Here is a 23,114-nt window from a genome sequence, read left to right as displayed (position 1 = left end):
TCTCTATTAAAGCAATGTATTTTGTTCCTTGTATGATGGGTCCTGATCATTTTTAGACTTGGTCTACATCTAGTAGCAATAGATTCTACCTCAATGAACAACATATGGGAGGCCCATGTCGTTGTATGCCACCAAATCAATTAGGAATCGTGTCCTGCCCAAAATACTCAATGGTGGCAAAGGACAGCCTATTTCTCTGCTTCCTGAAAAATCTATATTGTATGCCCCAAGTTCTGGACTTCTTTACTGACTGACAGAATTCCACGATACTTTACTGACCAACGGAATTCCATAACATTCTACAGAGAGACGGAAGTCCACAACACTACTGACTGAAGTCCACAACACTACTGACTGACGGAAGTCCACAACACTACTGACTGACGGAAGGCCACAACACTACCGACTGACGGAAGTCCACAACACTCTACTGACTGACGTAAGTCCACAACACTCTACTGACTGACGGAAGTCCACAACACTACTGACTGACAGAAGTCCACAACACTCTACTGACTGACGGAAGTCCACAACACTACTGACTGACGGAAGTCCACAACACTCTACTGACTGACGGAAGTCCACAACACTACTGACTGACGGAAGTCCACAACACTACTGACTGACGGAAGTCCACAACACTACTGACTGACGGAAGTCCACAACACTACTGACTGACGGAAGTCCACAACACTACTGACTGACGGAAGTCCACAACACTCTACTGACTGACGGAAGTCCACAACACTCTACTGACTGACAGAAGTCCACAACACTCTACTGACTGACGGAAGTCCACAACACTACTGACTGAAGACCACAACACTACTGACTGACGGAAATCCACAACACTACTGACTGACAGAAGTCCACAACACTACTGACTGACGGAAGTCCACAACACTACTGACTGACGGAAGTCCCCAACACTACTGACTGACAGAAGTCCACAACACTACTGACTGACAGAAGTCCACAACACTACTGACTGACGGAAGTCCACAACACTCTACTGACTGACAGAAGTCCACAACACTACTGACTGACAGAAGTCCACAACACTACTGACTGACAGAAGTCCACAACACTACCGACTGACGGAAGTCCACAACACTCTACTGACTGATGGAAGTCCACAACACTACTGACTGACAGAAGTCCACAACACTACTGACTGACAGAAGTCCACAACACTCTACTGACTGACAGAAGTCCACAACACTACTGACTGACGGAAGTCCACAACACTACTGACTGACAGAAGTCCACAACACTCTACTGACTGACAGAAGTCCACAACACTCTACTGACTGACAGAAGTCCACAACACTCTACTGACTGACAGAAGTCCACAACACTCTACTGACTGACGGAAGTCCACAACACTACTGACTGATGGAAGTCCACAACACTACTGACTGACGGAAGTCCACAACACTCTACTGACTGACGGAAGTCCACAACACTCTACTGACTGACGGAAGTCCACAACACTACTGACTGACGGAAGTCCACAACACTACTGACTGACATAAGTCTGCAACACTACTGACTGACGGAAGTCCACAACACTACTGACTGACGGAAGTCCACAACACTACCGACTGACGGAAGTCCACAACACTACCGACTGACGGAAGTCCACAACACTCTACTGACTGACGGAAGTCCACAACACTACTGACTGACGGAAGTCCACAACACTACTGACTGATGGAAGTCCACAACACTACTGACTGACGGAAGTCCACAACACTACTGACTGATGGAAGTCCACAACACTACTGACTGACAGAAGTCCACAACACTCTACTGACTGACAGAAGTCCACAACACTCTACTGACTGACAGAAGTCCACAACACTCTACTGACTGATGGAAGTCCACAACACTACTGACTGACGGAAGTCCACAACACTACTGACTGATGGAAGTCCACAACACTACTGACTGACGGAAGTCCACAACACTACTGACTGATGGAAGTCCACAACACTACTGACTGACGGAAGTCCACAACACTCTACTGACTGACGGAAGTCCACAACACTACTGACTGACAGAAGTCCACAACACTCTACTGACTGACAGAAGTCCACAACACTCTACTGACTGATGGAAGTCCACAACACTACTGACTGACGGAAGTCCACAACACTACTGACTGACGGAAGTCCACAACACTACTGACTGACGGAAGTCCACAACACTACTGACTGATGGAAGTCCACAACACTACTGACTGACAGAAGTCCACAACACTCTACTGACTGACAGAAGTCCACAACACTACTGACTGAGCTATCAGACGCCCTTTTTTTAGTACTGTCAAACATTTATGTAATAATGTTGATGGTCATAGTTTAAGAAATACTATAAATCAGGAAGTGAGTTTTAAGTTTTGTAAAATTTAGCATCCCATTCAATATCCCAAAAAAATGATAATTGCAGAATTTTAATTTTCTAGTTATTGTCAACATATGAGTAACGCATCTATAGAACTGAGGTACTTATATTCCCCTGAACACTTTCTAGTCATTAATACTGTTATGATAATAAATAAATACTAGTCCCTATGTAATTATCTAGTATGACTGGTCAGTAGATCTCCGATTGATGTTAGAATCTACACTGGTATATATTCGGTCTTCAAAACAGGCCTTTCATACTTCCTGAGACGATGAAATCGCAAAAAAAATGAAAGATGCAAAAATTTGGAAAAGGTACATTTTAGGGGATTTTCAAAAACATTGCACTGTGCAAAAATATCCCAGTATGTGGTAAAAGATAACCAATATACCATTTTTATCTGGCAATAAGCCCATGCTTGGTAATAAGCCCACCTAAGTGATGTTTCAATAGAAAAGCCCACCTGGTCCTTATTTGATTCAGGGGTTCAGTGTCGGCCTTCTAGACTTTTTACTGGTAAACAAGGTTAGTTCATAATTGTTTTTCTATGTGAGTAGATCGTCTTGGTCGAGTTCGGAGGATCTAGGTTCAAATCGTGTGGTTGTCTATTTTCTTTACCAGTCGTGTTACCTCTGGCAGGGGATTCATTATATTTGTAGAGAAAGCATTTCTCACTGGCAAACAGCATGATACAAGGTATTAGATATTAAAGTGTGCCAGCAGACTTACACTATTTTCTTTTTGATGTAAGTACATGTGCTCTTTTGCTGTCAATCACGGATAATGTATACGTAGCAATACGTTAACATTACTTGTGTATACTTGTGTCTGGTGAGTTTTGGTGGTATTGGTATCACAACTTCAACAGATGGTGACCGTCTGTCACTCGACTCAACGACATTCAGCAATTTTATTTTTTTATGTGTTATATTTTCTAAGTTAGGACTTTAATACATATATGTTAACATTTAAGCTATACAATATTAATTATTTGTTCAAACAAAAATCTTCATCAAGGTTATTTAAGGAGTTATGCTACCTAACATGTTTACATATTCTAGAATTTTCTCCCTTTGAGAATTCTTACACTTTATGTACATCAATTCAGCATGAAATAAGTTCCTCACAATTTGTAATTACTTCAGCAAAGCTTTACCAAATACTCAAAATTATATGCGAGATATATAACTTTTTGAGCAATACAGACTATTTGACCCTGTTTTTTCTCTATCTTGTATTTTTTTTGTCATTCTTGGTATCTAGAGAGATCTGCTCTAATGCACTGCATGCTACCTGTATCTATCTATCTCACCTTGACAGGTAAACAATTGTAGTTCAAGTAAGCAAACTTTGTGACAGGTAAAAGTGACAGGTAGAGGTTGGACCCATGAACCCCATAATTATGTAACAAAAGAATGATCGCGGGCCATACTCTTACTCATGCATAGAAACAGTCAGTGCAGTTAGTCACCAGTGACATATACATTTATCAAGGTTTTCAAAAGCTTTATTCTAATAAATGCATCGTAAAATTTAATTATTGGGAAATATATATGATGTAGAACATTGACCTACTGTACATTAATTAACAAGCATGCAGCACATGATCACAAAAAATGGAAACACTCTGATGAAAATATTAAAGACTGTAAGCTTTAATTAAGGTAGATGGTTAAAGAAGATGTACCTTACAGGTACACAGTTATATGTTCTTGAAATTTCAAATAAATTGCACTGTATACGTATATTTCCTTATCATAACTGTATATTTGCACATACTTGTACATATCCAAATTCTCCTGATTTCATTTCCCCACCGATTCTTTCATTTCTTGAATTTTTATGTACTCTTTTTTTTGTTGTCCTTCAAAATGTGTCATCAATTCTTAAGTAATTTTTCATGAACCATAAATCTTTGTGTATTTTCTTAATTTGCCATCAGTTCACGTGTAGTTCTGAATGTGTCATCAGTTCTTGTGTAGTTCTGATTGTGTCATCAATTCTGGTGTAGTTCTGAATGTGTCATCAATTATATTTTTTTTTGTGTCCTCAATTCTTGTGTAATTTTGAGTGTCATCAGTACTGTTGTAGTTCTGAATGTGTCATCAGTTCTTGTGTAATTCTGAATGTGTCATCAATTCTGGTGTAGTTCTGAATGTGTCATCAATTCTTATATTAAAAAACACGGAACACAATTTTTGTAACAATTATAAATATTTTGTTGATATAATGCATTAATAGATATAATTCACAAGATGCTGCCCCACCTCACACCAACATGACTGAGTTGTAAGCTAAGCCACCTGTTATATGTGTGTACAGAATTGCATTTCTGTATACGATAACGAGGCCGGCGTACATGTGATATCACTGATGCCCTCCTGTCAATATTTGGCTGTAAAATAATAGTACTTAGAGCCATGTATCAGCCAAAACTCCCATTCCATATTTTTCAAACATTAAATTGATTTTTCATTCATCAGCATGATTGATTCTTGTAATACATGAAGAGATGAAAAGTAGTAAAAAGCTTAAACAAAAGAACACAATTATGGAAAATGCCTGTTTTCAGAAGAAATGACTGGGAGATGATGCTGATCACGTTGATGGAAAATACATTTTTGCAAATTATGTTACACAAGGGTAAAACAATGAACAGAGCAGTTCATGGTTTTTGTAGTCTTGCTGCAATTGACTGAGCACCATAAACACATGAATTGGAAGAATTGTGGAATGTGGACGCACATGTGTTGAATAGTATTGAAACTGTATGGTAAAGACAGGAATTACATTTTAAGGTAGCTTTTAACATTATACGTTAATATTCATGTGATCACAAAGTCAGTGACAACAGTGAGAAAATTTAGGGCAATGAATTAAACATGGGACAAATAAAGTAATCAGTCTTCATTAAGACTGCAGTTGGTCATGTTAGTGTAATCTACCTTCATATTGGTATATAGGGCCACACATGGTACATTCCTCCTTAACATTGAGTTATAATTGTTGGTTTATGTTGGTATATAGGGCCACACATGGTACATTCCTCCTTAACATTGAGTTATAATTGTTGGTTTATGTTGGTATATAGGGCCACACATGGTACATTCCTCCTTAACATTGAGTCATAATTGTTGGTTCATACTTGGTGTAATCTACCTTCATGTTGGTATATAGGGCCACACATAGTACATTCCTCCTTAACATTGAGTTATAATTGTTGGTTTATGTTGGTGTATAGGGCCACACATGGTACATTCCTCCTTAACATTGAGTTATAATTGTTGGTTCATACTTGGTGTAATCTACCTTCATGTTGGTATATAGGGCCACACATGGTACATTCCTCCTTAACATTGAGTTATAATTGTTGGTTCATACTTGGTGTAATCTACCTTCATGTTGGTATATAGGGCCACACATAGTACATTCCTCCTTAACATTGAGTTATAATTGTTGGTTTATGTTGGTGTATAGGGCCACACATGGTACATTCCTCCTTAACATTGAGTTATAATTGTTGGTTCATACTTGGTGTAATCTACCTTCATGTTGGTATATAGGGCCACACGTAGTACATTCCTCCTTAACATTGAGTTATAATTGTTGGTTTATGTTGGTATATAGGGCCACACATGGTACATTCCTCCTTAACATTGAGTTATAATTGTTGGTTTATGTTGGTATATAGGGCCACACATGGTACATTCCTCCTTAACATTGAGTCATAATTGTTGGTTCATACTTGGTGTAATCTACCTTCATGTTGGTATATAGGGCCACACATAGTACATTCCTCCTTAACATTGAGTTATAATTGTTGGTTCATACTTGGTGTAATCTACCTTCATGTTGGTATATAGGGCCACACATAGTACATTCCTCCTTAACATTGAGTTATAATTGTTGGTTTATGTTGGTGTATAGGGCCACACATGGTACATTCCTCCTTAACATTGAGTTATAATTGTTGGTTCATACTTGGTGTAATCTACCTTCATGTTGGTATATAGGGCCACACATGGTACATTCCTCCTTAACATTGAGTTATAATTGTTGGTTCATACTTGGTGTAATCTACCTTCATGTTGGTATATAGGGCCACACATAGTACATTCCTCCTTAACATTGAGTTATAATTGTTGGTTTATGTTGGTGTATAGGGCCACACATGGTACATTCCTCCTTAACATTGAGTTATAATTGTTGGTTCATACTTGGTGTAATCTACCTTCATGTTGGTATATAGGGCCACACATAGTACATTCCTCCTTAACATTGAGTTATAATTGTTGGTTTATGTTGGTATATAGGGCCACACATGGTACATTCCTCCTTAACATTGAGTTATAATTGTTGGTTTATGTTGGTATATAGGGCCACACATGGTACATTCCTCCTTAACATTGAGTCATAATTGTTGGTTCATACTTGGTGTAATCTACCTTCATGTTGGTATATAGGGCCACACATAGTACATTCCTCCTTAACATTGAGTTATAATTGTTGGTTCATACTTGGTGTAATCTACCTTCATGTTGGTATATAGGGCCACACATAGTACATTCCTCCTTAACATTGAGTTATAATTGTTGGTTTATGTTGGTGTATAGGGCCACACATGGTACACTCCTCCTTAATAAACAAGGATATTGGTTTAGATTTATTGCAATCTTCCATAAAGTTGATTGAGAGTTACACTTGGGACATTCCTCCTTAATAAGCTAATATATTTGGTGCAGTCATCCTTAATGCTGGTGGTGGGTCCAATTAAGGGTATCATACTACACATTAAGTGGAGAAATTAACAATGATTTGCAGATAACACTTTATCAGATTGAAACCTTTATACCATTGCTGACAACTATCATGATACACATAATTCCATTATTTATTTTACAGGGTTATCACAAGTTTGACGTAACAATTACTGCTATGTCTTCAATAAACATTTTCTCACTATAAATACTTGAACTGATCTGCCTTGTGATACATTACTGTGTCCTACATTTGAAAGAAAAAAAAATTGACAGAAATAAAAAAAATTGACAATGTGATCTTTTGAATGTCTTGAAATGAATTGCATATCAGATGCAATTTGTTTTCACACTGATCTAGTTCTGTTGTGTCTTGAATTCCCTTTTTAAATGTTAAGGGCCACAGTTGATATCATTGCCTACAGAAAGAGCGAATGAGAGTAAGAAATATATATATAATGTAATTATTGAGCAATAATAAGCTAGATAAGAATCCCTTTATGTACATGTAATGTCGTTTTGATGATCTACTCTACATCACAAATGTCTTTCCTGAGTATTGGAGGTATAAACCTGCATACCTTTTTAGGAAAGATGGGTGGAAATGTCATTTGAGTTGACAAATTGTTTCATCATTATTTTTCCATTAATCAATCCCTTAAATATGTGTAGAGAACATGCCGGTGTGCCCTCAGACAACTGTACACTTTAGTTAAAGGGTCTCGTCTAACATATGCAGGAAATCTGAAACCTTTGATGCAGCCGACCTCACATTAATGCCGTGCAGGTGGTTGGTAGAATTGACGCTATTTGTTAACTTTTTTTAGTACTCAACATTTGGTATTTAATCAAAAGACTGCTGTGTGTTTTTACCAAGAAAAGTAGCAGTTATTATCAATATCATAAGTTTGTGGTCCATGAGCTTTTGCTGAATAAGAAAATTCTTCATACTGTAAATGTTAAAAGTTTAAAACATTTTAAATGTGCTATTGATATCATGCTGAAATATGACCTTGACTGCAATGTTAATCTGGATGCGTCCTTGACTTACTGATGTGCCCTTGATTTTGTCAGTAAACAAATTATAGCCTTTGATTTCATTGATAAACTGGATGTATACTTAGATGGTAGAAATGACCTTGACACTTGACCTTTTGAATAACATGACATTGAAGATAATTTTGGTGTATCATATATTTGTAGAAATGTAATTCACAGAATTTATCCTGCAATAAGTGGGGTGGAGGGGTGGGGGAGAGAGGAACATAAAGGTACTTACTGCTCAAATTAAGAGAGGGGGGGGGTGGCTTATTACAGGACAATAATAAAGAAATAGCATCGGTTTATATTTTTGAGTTACACTAAATATGGGTTGCTTTTTTACAAGGCTGGAGTATTATTTTAGGATAAATACAGTACCTTACAAATTGTTGCATAGGACCTTTTACCTTGTAAATAACTTTTTTGGTTTAGTAAAATCTTATTTGTAATTATATGCACATAAACCTGACTTGGTAATACACCGAGATTTGTACCAGAAATTCTCAAGGACATCAATCTTTCATTGACCAAGTAAATAATCATAGCATGATGAAGGTCATCTTCACCTTGTACATAATCCAAATGTGACCTTGACCCATAAGATTGTCAAAAGGTACCTGTCAAAAGATAACCTGGTCTTATGTTTGACATTTGATAATGATTCTAAATCATACAGATCTGACAAAAAACTTTCTATAAAGAACTAAGACTGTGATGCCTTGTACCCTCTAGTTTTATTCAGAGGAAATTTCAGATTTTGTCTCGCTGCTTTTACAGAAATCAAAGATCAAATGAGGAAGCAAGGCACAGGCATTGTAAGCAGACAAAATGTTTTGGGTTAATGTAAGGAAGCCACAAAATATGAAAATCAAACTTGTAACATAGTGTGAATATATCCAGAGTATGTTTGAGACATGAAATGTGAAGTATTATTTTAACAATCTGATGTTTTATTTCACACCCTTGCGATGGGAGATACAATCACACTTTATTTGTGTATAAGTATTTCGTAACCTGTTCCTCATTCATCACTAAGTCAATGGAAACAACTTGACATGAAACCCTGGTCCTTGTAAATAAACCCTGATCACTGGGGAGAGTAAGGATTTTCTACTCTCAGCCAACTCATCCTGTCAAAACACTGCAGGGGAGACAAGTACTTTCCCATGTGTACGAGGTAGCAGACACAAAATGACTGGCCCGCCCTAAAACATGGAATACCCCTGATTTAAAATTTCAAATAATAATTTTTAAAAAAACCCGAGAAACAAACAAACAAAAAAATTGAGATGCAACCGCAGGTCATATAGGCAAGTATCCTGTGGTTTTCCACATCTCCAAACATAAAATTATCTTGATGTATGACAGGTAAAGGAAGTTAGATCTATAGAGTATTTTCTGGTTACTCTCTGAAAGTACAAATTTGTGTTATATAGCATTTTCTGTTTTGAATAAGCAATAAATGGTATACCATGCATGATAATGATAAAATTGATTATATAAATAAGAAATCATTTCAGTATAATAACATTTAAGATTTCTGTAGGCTGTTAGTTTGGTCATAGTTTAACCAGACAACATAGTCCAATTTTTAGAGTATGCCCTTTCCAATGCTACCGGGCAGCAGACTCAGTACATTGAATTATAGGATGATCAACTTTTTTTTGTGGTGGTAGCTTAAACAATGATTAATGAAGGGATGTGAAATATAGGTGGTGTAGTGTCACTAGGTCATTAGGGGTCACAGAGGTCATCAGGGGTCACCAAGCACCATCCATCATTTGTCACCATCACCACAGTAGCACACTATAATTGGGTAAAGAATTCAGTGGCTTTACCATTATTATTCTTGTTAAACATGGTCTCCAGCCATAAACTTTCTCATCGTAGCTGTATGTATCTGTATTTCTGTAGACATCATTAATTATACCCGACTAATTGATGGGCTTGATAAGTCTGTTGTTATATGTTAATGAAGCTTAATATTATATAAATGTAAACAATTGTTCATAACTGCATTTCAAATCCAGTAATGAATTTTACATCTGGTTGAAATAGTTATGGTTGAATGGTAGATATGCATTAAATGTAACTCCTATACAGAAGAGTTCCAAATAGAAAATCAAGATCTTGCATATGGTTTATTATTAATTAATAATATGTTGATGATTAGTCTGCAAAATCTATCAGATGATCATTTTTATATAAAAAAAAATTAATTTAAACATACTTGTTTTGGGATGATCAGGTTTTAGCGAAATATGAATTTTGAATAATAAAGTGCAATGATGAATGAAGACATTCACGATGATTGCTTTATTAACCACATGCAGAAACTGATATTATCACAATCATATTTTACTGCAATATCTTTGGTGTGAAAAAAATTGAATGGGGTTTCCACTAAGATAGGCACATCTATAGTAAAGCTATAATATATGAGACAAAGTAAACAAAAAGTTGTGAGAGGTAAGTGGATACAAAGAGCTGCGATAGATGATGTTTTAGGACACCTCCCTTTTTCATTGGTTCAAATAGTATAAACTCTCATTATTGTCTTCAATGCTATGACATATGTCTTGATTATTACGGTTCGTCTTTTTGTCAGACATGGTGGTTTACGGTTGACTGGCACGGTTTTATTGGAACCTTCAGGTGTTTAGTACCGTGACATGACTTGCCATTATGGCGACTCTGAGATGAAAGCTGGGATCATGGTTAAGTTCGACCCTTTCTAACATGATAGGGTATTAAGTTTTATGTAAACCTTCATCTTTGTCAGGAAATTACAGGTATAGTGTTATATTGTCCCCCAAAGTGTTGGCTACAATGCTATCTATTCCACATCGGTATTGTTTTTATAGCAGACTGATGTCACAAATGAGAGTCTGATGGAGCTGAAAAAAATTCTTTAGGAAGTTGGACTGAATGCCATACAGACCACACAAGGTTCAACAGAGTTTAGGTATAGAGGGAGTGGAAGAGTGTGTAAGAAGGAAGAAAAAAAGAATGAAAGATGGTTAAGGGAAATATATAGGTGTGGATGAATATACAAGACACAGGGATATGGGAGAGAAAGAAGGGTGAACAGGAAGAATATGGAAAAGGGGAATGGTGAGATGGATGGATTAACGCTTAATGTTACAAAATGATGGGTAAAAGTTAGTGGGGTGGAGTGGGGGTGGGGGTGGGTGGGGGGGGGGAGGGGGAGTGAGTTGTTGGAAACAGGAGAACATAGACAGAAGGTCAGCTAGTCTCTGATTAGTATGTGGTGTTACCTTCGACTCCAATATGCCTTGTACCTGGCCTCTCCAGGGGCCGATTAACTCCTGGTACAATAAATTAACTCCTGGTACAATAAATACAGGTATTGTCATTAACCTTAGAATGTTTGTCATTTAAGTCAAACATTCATTTTACGTGCTTTTTCATTACCTTGATAAAAATTTGTATGAAATTTGAAATTTTCTCCCTGCATGTGGTCCATTTTCATAAAAACTTAGCTTTAAACCTTCAACATTTTCAAATTAAATTTTTCTAATTCTGTTTTAAGTTCCTTTGTGATTGGTACCAATTTAACAATTACCTGATGACTTTGCATTTTTGACAGAGAAAATTGCTGAATTTTGGTCCTCATTATATGTGGTCTATATAAACTTTCAATATTTGTATTTCTGTAAGTTTTGCTCAAAGTCAATCCAAAATGGATCAGAGAGTTTATTCCCAACATCATAAAGCCATCTTGAGAAGTTAAAGTAATATTTTGTAGATTTAGATGAAAAATATGTAGAGATGTTTGCAAATTAGTATGTTTTATTTACTACAAAACACAAACATGTGCTTGTATATTACCTCCAGACTGATGTCAATTTCAAACGTCTAATTTAACAGTAAAAAAATTCAAATATTCAAATTTTTCGTTCCTAGATCTTTCAAAATTATTCCAAAAATATTCCCAGTGGAAAAATCTTCCAATTTAGATTCATACTGTAATAATTTCACTGTAACAATACTTCTCTGATATTTAGTGACAATTGTAACGTACCAGTAAATACATGCAGTCTTCTTCATTTTCCGAAGTTTGAAATCTTATTATTTTCACACATTAAAATTAGGTATGTATTAAACATGTGTCTATACCTGGATAGAACTCTTCAGCTGTTGAATGTGTATTATGAAGGGAAAACACTAAAACTATGACAGTTTAAAGTTTGTATAGGCGGAGTGGAGAGGTGGTCGCGTACTACATACCTTACTTCATGGTGAGTTTGTACGATATTACCCAGTTGTAGACATAGTGCTATTTGTTTTGGAATTAATTTTAGATAAGTTGTGAGACTCTTGAAAACCCAGTCCTGGATTTCAGCCAAAATCTATCTCTGTACCTATCTTTCATTGTGATATTTCACTTCAAGCTACCCAAAATATCTTTTAGTGTCTACAGTAGTACTCTATACTTTTTTGAATGAACTCCGACTGTCCTGTCATTGACATCTGCTATAAATCAGCTGGATAAGATTCAAAATTGTTGCAATAGAAACACGACTATCAGGTTTACGTTTGAAGTTGATTTCATCACTGGGTACCAGCATACCCTGTGAATGTAAAGTAATTTTGGATATGTATTTGCCTGTGGCTAGTTTGAAGGTGGCATAATGATTTTCAAATACACTAACACAAAATTAGAGAGTACAAACAATTTGTTCTAGAGACAATTAGATTTAATGTGTTAGAAGTAATTTGTTTTAGCCCGTAGATATACTGGTATATTTGAAAAAAATAGTATATTGGAATTACCATCCATAAAACAGTGAGATTAACGTGTTGACAGATGTTGATTGTAAATTTGTAACTCACCAGCGGTCGATTCCAACAGTAGTAATACAATTTAAATGGTACAGTGGAAGAAAAATGTGTTAATTTATATGTAGTCATTTGTCTGTATGTTCCTTATATGAAAAGGTTAGCTGGTGAATCGTGGTTGTTTTACCATTACTAAATGATAAACCTCCCAGCAGATACAATCAAGCCTATTGCTGTAATGTGTTGAGAGAGATTTTATTACTGGAGAATTTATTTAGAGCAATTATCAGAAAACCCGAGGATTTCATTATATCTTGTTCACTTGGAATTAGTCCTTTGTCACTTCTGATAAAAAAAATATCAAATTTTACACATTAAAAGTTTTTTATGGTGATCTTCCCTTAATTAAGATTCAAGTTCTGAAATCATTGGAAAATCTTGATGGATGTGAACTGTGACACACTGCTCTCTTAACTCTTTATCTCTGCATACATGTCCTTGAAATTGATTCTAAAATTTGGTCGGACTTGTAAGTTGGATATTAATCTGACGATAAAAAGACAAATTATCAAATGATGGTATATTTGGTGAAAGATAAATTGCAGAATGCAGAAATAATTGATCCTGATATTATCAGTAGCAAGGTTTTGGGATTTAGCCTTATTCAATTTGAAATGTAACTTAATCTAGCAATGGTTCCAGCTGGTATAGGACACCGAGATACAGAATATAACCATTATTTTTTAATGTACGAGAGGATAATGAGAATCCTTGGTTGGTTTAACTGGTGAATCCAGCATAAGATAAATTTCAGTGTTTATGTCTTTCATACAGTAAGTGAATATAACCTTCTTGTCATACAATTTATCTTAATATAAAGTATGTAATGTAATCTTCTTCTTAAATTGTTACATTATATTTGATATATTTGATGATTTACTGGAATCAAAATGTCTGTCCATCCATCCGACCACTTTCTGTGGTCAGAAGATTGTAATTGTCATTAAATGTAGCACTGTATTGAGTAGCCTGTTTACCATAGTGATTTTATTTACTGGAATCTAGATACCTGTCCATTCATCTCCATCCTTCTGTCTGTCAGAGTGTTTGTGGACAGGAGTTTATTTAGCAAACTGGTGTCTGATCTTTGTCAACTTCTTCAAAACCTTAAGATATGAGTTATTTCCCTTCTCTGCACTCCAGAAATATGTGTTTTTGGAGGACTGTTACTGACCTTAAAGTTGCAACACATGGACAGTACCATATATTATAATATATAATGACTTTTTTGTATGGAGACAGCAGTGGTCCTATAGAGAGGTGGTATCTTACAATAGAGATGGCCACTAAACACAGGATACTTCTTGCTAGGGGTGGCAATTTGACAGAGGTGGTCACTGAACACAGGTTGCATCTTGATAGAGATGGCCTCTTGACAGAGGTGGTCACTGAACTCAGGCTGCTTCTTGATAGAGATGACCTCTTGACAGAGGTGGTCACTTTACACAGGTTGCATCTTGATAGAGATGGCCTCTTGACAGAGGTGGCCACTGAACAGAAGATGCTTCTTGATAGAAATGACCTATTAGAAGATTTTTTCTCTATCTCTTAGTAGGGTATCAGCTGACAAAATGCTAATTCATCCTTTTGGTGTCAACATGGAATATTCAATTTAGTTTGCAATATTTATGCCTTTAAAGACTAGAAATATCTAATGAAAGTCTTTCTCAGTATTTGTCAGTTCAGTATTCACAATGCAATATTATAGGAAAATTTAGACAAGGAGACACTGGTAATTAAAACTTGTTACACAATACAAAAAACTGGAAAATTGGTGATCACAATTTAAAAAAAATGGATTTCTTATCATCTGTCTCTCATGAAGATTGAAATGTGTATACAGTCACATTTACCTTAGTGGCCACATTTATTCAAAGGTTACATATCTGTAAAGATCACGTATGTATAAAGGCCACTTTTCTCTGCTACCTTGACTGGCCTCTATAGACAGGTTTGACTGTGTGATACTTTTAATACCATTAAATTAGAGCAATAAGTATTATTGTACCAAAATTTCAGTAAGTTCTTTTTCTCCATTCTCTAGGTGCTATTTGCATTGAATCAAACACTATGGCAGCACGAGGCATACCGGGCTAGTGAGGAAGGAGGGACGAGGTACACTACGGACGAGCTCATATATCACTACAATTGCGGGGACCTCAATGCTGTCATCCTCAATCAAAACACAGCGCAGGTGCGCAGTCTCGTCAACAACTCCCTACCCCCGGGTGCTCAGGAGACTGCCAAACTCATCGACGAATACTTCCGATTGGAACTTATAAATAAACGCAACGAGAGGATGGCTGAGAGAGTAATTAGCTTGCTCAAAGCCCATCCAAAGAAAAGCTTTTTCTTTGCCTTTGGTGCAGGTAGGTCATAGTTGTATATACTTGGTTTGAAGACAGGTGTGAAATTAGACTTCTCAACAGGGGGTTAATGCAAGGTTGTACTGCACCATTAGGGTCAGAGGTCACAATGTAATATACAGAAAGTACAAGCTAATCTTTATATACCTATATTTCCACCTGTTACATTATTACCTGTCTGTAGTTATCACATGTACTGTAATTAACACCTGTATATATATATGTACATAAAGCTGCCAGTCCCTAAAATGAAAAATTAGTGTAAGGTTTATCAAGAACAAAAACCTTCCTGTTTTAAGTCTATGCAGTTACTTCACAGTGCTCAAGCTGAATAAAAATCACTCTGCTACAAGAAAGGTTTTAAGCTGTCATTAAGTATTTGATAACTGATGTTTGATACAGTATTTTTCTTTACTTTGTTTGTCTTCTGGAAAGTCTCTGTTTTTAGGTCATCTGACCCTAAAGGGTCAAGATGACCTATAGCCATCGTGCTTCGTCCGTCGTCGTCCGCCGTGTGTAAACTTTTCATTCAAATAACTTCTTCTCAAATACTAGAAGGTCTAGGGGGCTAATACTTGGCACAGAGGATACTGGCATGGAGCTCTATCAAGTTTGTTCAAATGAATGACCTTGACCCATTTTAAAGGTCACAGGGGTCAAATATGTTAAAATCTTTAAACAACTTCTTCTCATTAACCAAAAGGCTCAGAGTGTAGATATTGGGCCTGTGACATGCTGGGATGAAGTGCTACTAAGTTTGTTCAAGTGAATGACCTTGACCCACGTTCAAGGTCACAGGGGCCAAATATGTTAAAATCTTTAAACGACTTCTCCTCAATAACCAAAAGGCTCAGATTGCTGATATTGTGCCTGTGGCATGTTGGGATGAAGGGCTAGCAAGTTTGTTCAAATGAATGACGTTGAACAACTTTCAAGGTCACAGGGGTCAAATATGTTAAAATCTTTAAATAACTTCTTCTCAAATACTAGAAGGCCTAGGGGGCTAATACTTGGCCCATAGCATGCTGGCATGGAGCCCTACAAAGTTTGTTCAAATGAATGACCTTGGCCCACTTTCAAGGTCACAGGGGTCAAATATGTTAAAATATACCAAGGACTTCATCTCAATAAGCAGAAGTCTATGAGTGCCAATATTGGGTCTGTAGCATGCTGGGAGGAAAGGCTACCAAGTTTATTCAAATGAATGACCTCGACCCACTTTCAAGGTCACAGGGGTCAAATATGTTAAAATATACAAACGACTTCTTCTCAACAAGCAAAAGTCCATGAGTGCTGATATTAGGCCTGTAAGATGCTTGGAGGATAGGCTACCAAGTTTGTTCAAATGAATGACCTCAACCCACTTTCTAGGTTTGGCTTGCTTTTTGTCAGATGACCGTTAAGTCCCATGGGCCTCTTGTCTTAAGATCTAATTGAATCTCTTCAAGATTTACAACTATTCATGATATACAGCTGTTGATGACCATGATTTACAGATATAAATGACAATGATTTACAGCTATTAGCGACAATGATTTACAGCTGTTGATGACAATGATTTACAGCTGTTGATGACAATGATTTACAGCTATTAGTGACAATGATTTACAGCTATTGATGACAATGACTTACAGCTGTTGATGACAATGATTTACAGCTACTAGTGACAATGATTTACAGCTGTTGATGACAATGATTTACAGCTATTGATGACAATGATTTACAGCTATTAGTGACAATGATTTACAGCTATTAATGATGATGATTTACAGCTGTTGATGACAATGATTTACAGCTGTTGATGACAATGATTTACAGCTGTTGATGACAATGATTTACAGCTATTAGTGACAATGATTTACAGCTATTAATGACAATGATTTACAGCTGTTGATGACAATGATTTACAGCTGTTGATGACAATGATTTATAGCTACTAGTGACAATGATTTACAGCTATTAGTGACAATGATTTACAGCTATTAATGACAATGATTTACAGCTGTTGATGACAATGATTTACAGCTGTTGATGACAATGATTTACAGCTACTAGTGACAATGATTTACAGCTATTAATGATAATGATTTACAGCTGTTGATGACAATGATTTACAGCTGTTGATGACAATGATTTACAGCTGTTGATGACAATGATTTACAGCTGTTGATGACAATGATTTACAGCTGTTGATGACAATGATTTACAGCTGTTGATGACAATGATTTACAGCTGTTAATGACAATGATTTACAGCTATTAGTGACAATGATTTACAGCTATTAATGACAATGATTTAGAGCTGTTGATGACAATGATTTACAGCTGTTGATGACAATGATTTACAGCTGTTAATGACAATGATTTACAGCTGTTAGTGACAATGATTTACAGCTATTAATGACAATGATTTACAGCTGTTGATGACAATGATTTACAGCTACTAGTGACAATGATTTACAGCTATTAGTGACAATGATTTACAGCTGTTAGTGACAATGATTTACAGCTATTAGTGACAATGATTTACAGCTGTTGATGACAATGATTTACAGCTGTTGATGACAATGATTTACAGCTGTTGATGACAATGATTTACAGCTATTAATGATGATGATTTACAGCTGTTGATGACAATGATTTACAGCTATTAGTGACAATGATTTACAGCTGTTGATGATAATGATTTACAGCTATTGATGACAATGATTTACAGCTGTTGATGACAATGATTTACAGCTATTAGTGACAATGATTTACAGCTGTTGATGACAATGATTTACAGCTGTTGATGACAATGATTTACAGCTGTTGATGATAATGATTTACAGCTATTGATGACAATGATTTACAGCTGTTGATGACAATGATTTACAGCTATTAGTGACAATGATTTACAGCTGTTGATGACAATGATTTACAGCTGTTGATGACAATGATTTACAGCTGTTGATGACAATGATTTACAGCTGTTGATGACAATGATTTACAGCTGTTGATGATAATGATTTACAGCTGTTGATGACAATGATTTACAGCTGTTGATGACAATGATTTACAGCTGTTGATGACAATGATTTACAGCTATTAGTGACAATGATTTACAGCTGTTGATGACAATGATTTACAGCTGTTGATGACAATGATTTACAGCTGTTGATGACAATGATTTACAGCTATTAATGATGATGATTTACAGCTGTTGATGACAATGATTTACAGCTATTAGTGACAATGATTTACAGCTATTAGTGACAATGATTTACAGCTGTTGATGATAATGATTTACAGCTATTGATGACAATGATTTACAGCTGTTGATGACAATGATTTACAGCTATTAGTGACAATGATTTACAGCTATTAGTGACAATGATTTACAGCTGTTGATGATAATGATTTACAGCTATTGATGACAATGATTTACAGCTGTTGATGACAATGATTTACAGCTATTAGTGACAATGATTTACAGCTATTAGTGACAATGATTTACAGCTGTTGATGATAATGATTTACAGCTGTTGATGACAATGATTTACAGCTATTAATGATGATGATTTACAGCTGTTGATGACAATGATTTACAGCTGTTAATGACAATGATTTACAGCTATTAGTGACAATGATTTACAGCTGTTGATGACAATGATTTACAGCTGTTGATGACAATGATTTACAGCTGTTGATGACAATGATTTACAGCTGTTGATGACAATGATTTACAGCTGTTGATGACAATGATTTACAGCTGTTGATGACAATGATTTACAGCTGTTGATGACAATGATTTACAGCTGTTGATGACAATGATTTACAGCTGTTGATGACAATGATTTACAGCTGTTGATGACAATGATTTACAGCTGTTGATGACAATGATTTACAGCTGTTGATGACAATGATTTACAGCTGTTGATGACAATGATTTACAGCTGTTGATGACAATGATTTACAGCTGTTGATGACAATGATTTACAGCTATTAATGATGATGATTTACAGCTGTTGATGACAATGATTTACAGCTATTAATGATGATGATTTACAGCTGTTGATGATAATGATTTACAGCTATTAATGACAATGATTTACAGCTATTAGTGACAATGATTTACAGCTATTAGTGACAATGATTTACAGCTGTTGATGACAATGATTTACAGCTGTTGATGACAATGATTTACAGCTATTAGTGACAATGATTTACAGCTGTTGATGACAATGATTTACAGCTGTTGATGACAATGATTTACAGCTGTTGATGACAATGATATACAGCTGTTGATGACAATGATTTACAGCTGTTGATGACAATGATTTACAGCTGTTGATGACAATGATTTACAGCTGTTGATGACAATGATTTACAGCTATTAGTGACAATGATTTACAGCTATTAGTGACAATGATTTACAGCTGTTGATGACAATGATTTACAGCTGTTGATGACAATGATTTACAGCTGTTGATGACAATGATTTACAGCTGTTGATGACAATGATATACAGCTGTTGATGACAATGATTTACAGCTGTTGATGACAATGATTTACAGCTATTAGTGACAATGATTTACAGCTATTAGTGACAATGATTTACAGCTGTTGATGACAATGATTTACAGCTATTAGTGACAATGATTTACAGCTATTAGTGATGATGATTTACAGCTGATTTTTATTACTATGTTTCAAAGCTATTCCATTACATGAAATAAACAATGGATATGTATACGAATATAGTATAGTTCATCAACGGTTCAGGCATATTTAAATACATCAGTAAGAGTGATCTCCCTTTTGTTTTAAATTATATTTTGTCAATTAACCAAGAAGTGCTATTTGGTAAACGCAATGCCGAACTCAGCCGATATGACATTAGTAAGTGGAAACGGATAAAGGTGTCGTAGTTCAGAGTTCTTTCTCTTAAGGAGAAAATGATATTATAGTACTTGATTTCTGAAAGGAAATGAATATCACAGTAGCAGAATTCCCATATTTTAAAAAGAGATAAGGTTCAGTGTGTTGGATGGAGGTGTACTAAAGGAGATAAATTTCATGGACACAAAATCCTTTTGTGAACAAGGTATCACGGTTTTGAAACTCTTTTTATGAAAAGGATCAATGTCAGGGTTAAGTATAGCATATACCTATACGTTTCAGAAATAGTTAGTGCTGTCTTGTTAATCTAACTATGGTGATGAAAACTGAGATTGTTAATCAGATAAGGAAGGTGTAGAAGCTATAATTCCTAGTTAGTGTATTTATGTAACAGGGTATAATGACCACGTTTGTGATGGAAGATGCAGCTCATACACCCCACCTAGGTTTACATTGGACAATATCTGTCATCAGAATTCTCCATCTAGCATTTCTTTCTGATGTATGATGCCAATTTTCTTTAGTGACCTGCCAAGGTTACTATTATAAAACTTTGAAGTGTCAACAGGGTAGTAAAGTACATAAACTTGGGGATGGTCGGGTGTAAATTGTGTCTTCAACTACCACGTTCCTGACAGGCAAAGTGTCCCTTGTAACAAGAACAGCAAGCAGATATCCACATAAAGTATGTCTGATTGTGTAAGGTCTGGAGCCTGGGAGGGGAGTCTCTGGAGGGGGAGGGGATGCTCGACCATAACTGTCATCCCTACTGAAGAAGTAGTTAGTGATTGGACAGCTACAAACGCTGATCACATGACATTTGTGTTGTTCCGGTGACAGTCTTGTCTGTTTTTGCTGTCACCTTGTCGAGCCCACTCAGCAATGAAGGGCAGGTAATTCTCAGGTATTACTGCTATCTGTATGTATCCCAAATATTGCTTCTATCTTCCCTGATGTTCCAATGGATCTGTATCTCTTGCTTATCACAGTACCAACTTGGAATGCGGCACAGCACATGCAACAGAGATGGTAGACTTTCACTTTAAGGGAAAGTGATATTTGTGTGTTTGTACGCTGCTTGTGGTGTATTTTTACTTAAGATCCCTGGTGTGATATATTGAGTTGAGAAGATGTACCAGGGATTATAGTGGTTGTCTCGTCTCTTCTTCAACTAAAACTGTGACTGCACTATCTGTTAAACTTAACAGTAACATTTACATCAAAATTTATCATTGGAGGGTATTGCTGTCTACATGCTTGTAGTTCATTTAGATAAAGAATGAAAGGTCTACACCTTAGCTCAAAGAGTCTACATATACATATGATTATACTTAACTCTAATTGGTTGAAATTCATAAACACAACACTGATTGGCTGAAACTTCCTGAATCCTAAATACATATGTAATATGTCCCTGTTTTACAAGTTAGTCGTCAGTTAAAAACTCAGCAGTTTCCTTGTCACTAGAATTGTTTTAAACTTTTTGCATGATCTGGTATGTCTTCTGTTAAATTGATTTTCTTTCAGCACTTTATTTTCTTTCATTGGATGTCTATTAGACACCCCATTGTCTTTAATAAGGTGTCGCTCTAGACACCTCATTTTCTTTAATAAGATGTCTCTCTAGACACCTCATTTTCTTTAATAAGATGTCTCTCTAGACACCTAATTTTCTTTAATAAGGTGTCTCTCTAGACACCTCATTTTTTATATTGGATTTCTTCCTAAACACCTCTTGTTTATATGTTGGGTGTCACTCTCAAGATACATAATTTTTTTATGTTTGATGTCTCTTTAGACATCCATTGTCATTGACTGATTTCAGCAACGGTATTTAAAACCTTGAACAAATTCTCCATTTGCAGCACCATTTACATTTTTCATTTCAAAACTGAGTACATTGGCACAAAATGTCCTTAAACAGGCCAGTTAATATTTCACCCTACAACAAGAAAGATTTTTTTATTAAGATTTAATCACATGAAATAATGTTAATGTATTCAGTTACCATTTATATAATTTTTAGATGATGGTTTCCAAGTTAGAAATGCTGCAACATTTAATAGTAATTAGCTTTTCTAATTATCAAATATCAAAACTGTTAAACTCAATTTGTGCAACCAAAACAAACGGCACCATCATGTTTATGGAAATGCTATCTCTTTGAGAATTCAACACTTTTAACCTGTATTTTAATCTTTTTTAAACTTTACATTTGCTGTTAGTGCCTATAGAATACTAAGTTAAGAGCACATTGATTTGCAGCAGAGTTTAATGCTGTCTGACAATCTACGACTTGATCTATACCTAATTAAAATTTGTTATACTGGTATTTAAGTTTGGATTTATCGCCACGGCGATTTTTATCTATCAGACGGCTGAGTGTGTGAAACATGAGTTTTGATGGTGATGTAACAAGTTTCTCTACTATAAAGCTATGTGTAACATTTATCAGTCATTTCAACAGCATTTTTCTTCTGATGACAATATGCTGTTGGTTTTATTATGACTAATGAATTTAGTCATAGGACTTAGGAAGAAATTAACGTGATTTTAAAAAAAATGTAATGTTTGAAAAGAATTATAGAAAATAAATGAACATCTGATGAAATGAATTTTGTCATAAATCTAAAGTTCAGGTAGCCTGAGACATGTTCGTGGGTGTTTTAGTACACGAATTCAACCACAATCAGAGAATTAATAAGTTATGTTCAAAAGGTTTTTCAGATGAATTTAAGATAGGCTAAGTGTGTATATCTTTATTATGGTATATAACGTAAGCTATAGGTCTATAATTA

The 23,114-nt window shown here is 35.7% G+C and overlaps 1 protein-coding gene across 1 annotated transcript in view; it reads left to right on the top strand.

Annotated features, from left to right (window-relative positions):
* Nucleotides 1-23,114, top strand: part of LOC132561371 (metalloprotease TIKI2-like) — a 98,053-nt gene that overhangs the window by 49,734 nt on the left and 25,205 nt on the right. Inside the window, exon 3 of the mRNA XM_060226095.1 lies at nucleotides 15,115-15,439. Coding sequence (XP_060082078.1) covers nucleotides 15,115-15,439 — 325 coding nt within the window. The remainder of the gene's footprint in view (nucleotides 1-15,114; nucleotides 15,440-23,114) is intronic.

Source organism: Ylistrum balloti, unplaced genomic scaffold (genome assembly GCF_031769215.1).
Source record: "Ylistrum balloti isolate Yb309-2 unplaced genomic scaffold, AGI_CSIRO_Ybal_v1 Utg371196, whole genome shotgun sequence".
Lineage (NCBI taxonomy): Eukaryota > Metazoa > Mollusca > Bivalvia > Pectinida > Pectinidae > Ylistrum > Ylistrum balloti.
The sequence above is the reverse complement of the archived record's forward strand: the minus strand, read 5'-3'. Positions and strand labels throughout refer to the sequence as shown.